Source organism: Nothoprocta perdicaria, unplaced genomic scaffold (assembly GCF_003342845.1).
Source record: "Nothoprocta perdicaria isolate Ctin4 unplaced genomic scaffold, notPer1 scaffold_671, whole genome shotgun sequence".
In the NCBI taxonomy this organism is placed as follows: domain Eukaryota; kingdom Metazoa; phylum Chordata; class Aves; order Tinamiformes; family Tinamidae; genus Nothoprocta; species Nothoprocta perdicaria.
The window spans coordinates 2,167-7,119 of NW_020455945.1; the positions used below are offsets into that span (position 1 = coordinate 2,167).

Here is a 4,953-nt window from a genome sequence, read left to right on the forward strand (position 1 = left end):
TGCATGGCACCCTGCACTGCACCCTGCAGCATGCCCTGCATTGCACCCTGCATTGCACCCTGCATTGCACCCTGCAGCATGCCCTGCATTGCACCTTGCAACATGCCCTGCATTGCACTTTGCATTGCACCCTGCATTGCACCCTTCAGCATGCCCTGCGTTGCACCCTGCGTTGCACCCTGCATGGCACCCTGCATGGCACCCTGCATTGCACCCTGCAGCATGCCCTGCATTGTACCCTGCATTGCACCCTGCATTGCACCCTGCATTGCACGCCCTGCATTGCACCCTGCATTGCACCTTGCAACATGCCCTGCATTGCACCCTGCATTGCACCCTGCATTGCACCCTGCAGCATGCCCTGCATTGCGCCCTGCATTGCACCCTTCAGCATGCCCTGCATTGCACCCTGCATTGCACCCCGGTTTGCATCCCCATGGCACCTTGTATTGCACCCTGCAGCATGCCCTGCATTGCACCTTGCAGCATGCCCTACATTGCACCTTGTATTGCACCCTGCATTGCACCTTTCATTGCATCCCAGGTTGCATCCCATGTGGCACCTTGCATTGCGCTCTGCATTGCACCTTGGTTTGCATTCTGCTTCACATCTGCATGGCACCCTAAGTTGCACTCTGCATTGCACCCTGTATGGCATCTCAGTTTGCATCCTGCATTGCACCCGGCGTTGCATCTCGGTTTGCATCCTGCATTGCATCTTGGTTTGCACTCTGCATTGCACTCTGCATTGCACCCTGTTTTGCACCCTGCATGGCACCCTAAATTGCGCTCCGCATTGCACCCTGTGTTGCACCTTGCTTTGCACCCTGCTTTGTATCCAGCATTGCACCCAGCTTGGTATTGCTGGGGTGGCACAAAGCCTTGCATTGCACCCTGCATGGATCCTGCATCGCGCTGCAGGGGCTGCTTGGCACCCTGCATAGCTCCTTGCATGGTACTTTGCATTGCACCTTGCTTGGCGCTGCTGGGGCTGCGTCATGCCCTGCGTTGCAACCTGCATGGCACCCTGCTCTGCACCCTGTGTGGTACTGCAAGGGTGGCACAGCACCCTACACTGGATCCTGCAGAGCACCCTGCATTGCACCTAGCATGGTACCCTGCAATGCACCCTGAATAGCACCCAGCCTTGCACCTTGTATGACACTGCTGCGGTTGCATGGCACCCTATGCTGCACCCTGCATGGCACTGCTGGGGCTGCATGATGCCCTGCATTGCACCCTACTTTGCACCCAGCATTGCACTCTACATCACACCTTGCGCTGCACCCTGCACCACAGCCTACAATGCACCCTGCACTGCACCCTGAATCACACTTTGTGTGGCACCCTGCATTGCACCCTGCTCTGCACCAGCATTGTGCTCTGCATTACACCCTGTATCACATGTTGCGCTGCATCCTGCATCACACTTTGCGTGGCACCTTGCATTGCACCCTGCGTTGCGTCCTGCATCATAGCCTGCACTGCACTGCACGCTGAATCACACCTTGCATTGCACCTTGCATTACTTTGTGCATTGCACCCTGATCACCCTGTGCATTGCACCCTGCATCACCCCCTGCATCACCCCGTGCATTGCACCTTGCATTGCACCCCGCATTGCACCCTGCATTACCCCGTGCATTGCACACTGCATCATACCTTGCATTGCACCCCGCATTGCACCCTGCATCACCCCATGCATTGCACCCTGCGCATTGCACCCTGCACCACCCCGTGCATTGCACCCCGCATTGCACCCTGCATCACCCCATGCATTGCACCCTGTATGACCCTGTGCATTGCACCCTGTGCATTGCACCCTGCACCACCCCGTGCATTGCACCATGCATTGCATCCTGCATCACCCTGTGCATTGCACCCTGCACCACCCCGTGCATTGCATCCTGCGTCACCCTGTGCATTGCACCGTGCATCACCCCCTGCATTGCACCCTGCGCATTGCACCCTGCACCACCCCGTGCATTGCACCGTGCATTGCATCCTGCGTCACCCTGCGCATTGCACCGTGCATCACCCCCTGCACTGCACCCTGCGCATTGCACCCTGCACCACCCCATGCACCGCACCCTGCACTAACCCACCCCCGTGCACCCAGTCCCGCCGCCGACCTGCTCCATCCGAAGAAGGGCGGCACGGAGACGCCGACGCCGATGACCCAGGTGGCGGCCACCACGACGAGCGCGTGCTTGGCGTTGAAGCGGAAGTTGCCGAAGGGCTTGCAGATGACGATGTAGCGCTCGAAGGCGAGGAAGGCCAGCGACCAGCCCGTCACCAGCCCTGCGGAGGGGACAGCGCGGTGGCCCCGGCGCCCGCCACCCACCCACCCACCCACCCACGCCACCTACCCGCCGTGGAGCCCATGAAGCCCTCGAGGGCGCAGAGGTGCCGCCCGAAGATGAAGTAGCCCTGCGAGCTGGAGATGAACACCATGAAGACGCAGAAGACGCAGAAGATGAAGCCGCCCAGGCTGATGTTCACCAGGATGTAGTTGAGCGGCTGCCGCAGCTTCTTGTACTTGACGGTGACCACGAGCACCACGGCGTTGAGCGGCGTGCCCACGAAGAACACGAAGCCCATGAAGGCCGTCTGCAGGTAGAAGGCCCAGGGCGGCGCGATGTGGTACTGGGGGCCGTCCCAGGGCCCCACCGAGGACACGTTCTCGAAGAGGTAGAAGTCCTCGTCGCCCGACATGGTGGCGCCCGCCGCCCGCCCGCCCGCGCCCCACTTCATATAGGGCCGGCCGCCCCCCAAGCCGCTTAGCGGGGATCAGGCTTCATCCGGGGCAAACGCGGGGATTAGGGGCGCTAAGACCCTTCCTCCTGCCCCTAAGCCCCGCTCAGGGCCTAATCGCCGGCCTAAGCCGATTGCCGGGGATTGGGGCGCGCGGGCCTTGGGGACGCTGCGGTGGCACCGCCGCGTCCCATCCAAATGGGAAAAGGGGGGCTCGTCCGGGATTTGAACCCGGGACCTCTCGCACCCTAAGCGAGAGTCATACCCCTAGACCAACGAGCCGGTTGGGGGGCCCCTGCATGGCCCCCCCCCACGGACGTGGTCACCCCACAGAGGGGCACCCCGGGGTGCAAGGGGACCCTGCGCTGCCCCATTGGGGTGCTCAGTGGTGCAGCCCAGCTAAAGGGGGGGTTGGAAGCGGGTGCAGGGGGGAGCGTTTGGGAAGGGGGGCCCTGCTGGGGTGCAATGCTGGGGTGCATTGCTGAGGGTGCTTGCAAGTGGGTGCAGTGCTGGGTGCATTGCTGGCGAGGGTGCAGTGCTGGGGTGATTGCAAATGGGTGCAATGTTGGGTGCATTGCTAGGGTGCATTGCTGGGTGGGGACATTGATGGGGTGCATTACTGGGGTGATCGCAAATGGGTGCAACGCTGAGCGCGTTTCTAGGGTGCATTGCTGGCGAGGGTGCAGTTCTGGCGGTGCATTACTGGGGTGATTGCAAGTGGGTGCAATGTTGGGTGCATTGCTGGGTGCATTGCTGGCTAGGGACATTGATGGGGGTGCATTGCTGGGGTGATTGCAAATGGGTGCAATGCTGGGTGCCTTGCTAGGGAGCATTGCTGGGTGGGGATATTGCTGGGGGGTGCAGTGCAGGGGGTGCATTACTGGGGTGATTGCAAACGGGTGCGATGTTGGGTGCATTGCTAGGGTGCATTGCTGGGTGGGGACGTTGCTGGGAGTGCATTACTGGGGTGATTGCAAATGGGTGCATTGCTGGGTGGGGTCGTTCCTGGCTGGGGACATTGCTGGGGTGATTGCAAATGGGTGCAATGCTGGGTGCATTGCTGGGTGCATTGCTGGCTGGGGACATTGATAGGGGTGCATTACAGGGGCGATTACAAATGGGTGCAATGTTGGGGGCATCGCTGGGGTGCATTGCTGGATAGGGACATTGCTTGGGGGGTGCAATGCTGCGGGTGCATTGCTGAGGGTGCTTGCAAGTGGGTGCAATGCTGGGTGCATTGCTGGGTGGAGATATTGATGGGGGTGCATTACTGGGGTGAATGCAAATGGGTGCAATGTTGGGGGCATTGCTAGGGTGCATTGCCGACAAGGGTGCAGTTCTGGGGGTGCATTGCTGAAGGTGATTGCAAATGGGTGCAATGCTGGGTGCATTGCTAGGGTGCATTGCTGGGTGGGGACGTTGCAGAGGGATGCAATGCTGGGGGGCATTTCTGAGTGCTGCAATGCTGGGTGCATTGCTGGAGGCTGTTTGCAGAGGAGTGCAATGCTGGTGGGTGGTTGCAGAGGGTGCAATGCTGCATGCATTGCTGGGGGTGCTGCTGGGGGGCATATTGTGCAGACACATTGCTGGGGGGGTCTGATTGGGGGTTTGATTGGGGGTTGTTACAGGGAGGTGCATTTGTGGGTGCACTGCTGGGGGTGCAAAGTTGGGGGGTGCATTTCTGGGTGCCTTGCTAGGGGCATTAGCAGGGATTGCACCGCCGGGGAGTGACTGCACATGGGTGCTTTGCCAGGGGTGGGGTGTGTGCATCCATGGGGGGTGATTGCAGACATGTGCAGCGCTGGGGGCATTGCTGCAGCGGCTTTGCTGTGCAGTGACTGCAGAGGAGAGCACTGCCAGCTGCGTTGCCGAGGTGCACTGCAGGGGAGTGACTGCACCGGGATGCAATGCTGCATGCATTGGAGGTGTGTGTTTCGGCGGGTGTGTGCTGTTTTCAGGGGGATGCATTGCTGGGGGAGTTGTTTGCAGGGGTGCATTGCTCGGGGGGTGCCTTGCAAGGAATGCATTGCTTGGGGGGGATGCCTTGCAGGGGATGCATTGCTTGGGGGGTGTCTTCAAGGGACACATTGCTCAGGGGGTGCCTTGCAGGGGATTCATTGCTCGGGGAGTGCATTGCAGGGGATGCATTGCTCGGGGGTGCATTGCAGGGGATGCATTGCTCAGGGGGATGCCTTGCAG

At 60.4% G+C, this 4,953-nt stretch overlaps 1 protein-coding gene and 1 non-coding gene across 2 annotated transcripts in view; both read right to left on the minus strand.

Moving 5' to 3' along the window:
- The window catches only part of OPN1SW (opsin 1, short wave sensitive), a gene marked incomplete at its 3' end in the record, with an annotated part of 4,529 nt that extends 1,814 nt beyond the window's left edge, over positions 1–2,715 (minus strand). Inside the window, exons 1-2 of the mRNA XM_026050298.1 lie at positions 2,370–2,715; positions 2,133–2,301 (exon numbers count right to left, since the gene is read on the minus strand). Coding sequence (XP_025906083.1) covers positions 2,133–2,301; positions 2,370–2,715 — 515 coding nt within the window. The remainder of the gene's footprint in view (positions 1–2,132; positions 2,302–2,369) is intronic.
- Positions 2,716–2,964: 249 nt separating this feature from the next.
- On the minus strand, positions 2,965–3,036 carry TRNAP-AGG. Its single transcript has one exon. It is a non-coding gene; the product is annotated as a tRNA-Pro (tRNA).
- Between the last annotated feature and the right edge of the window lie 1,917 nt (positions 3,037–4,953).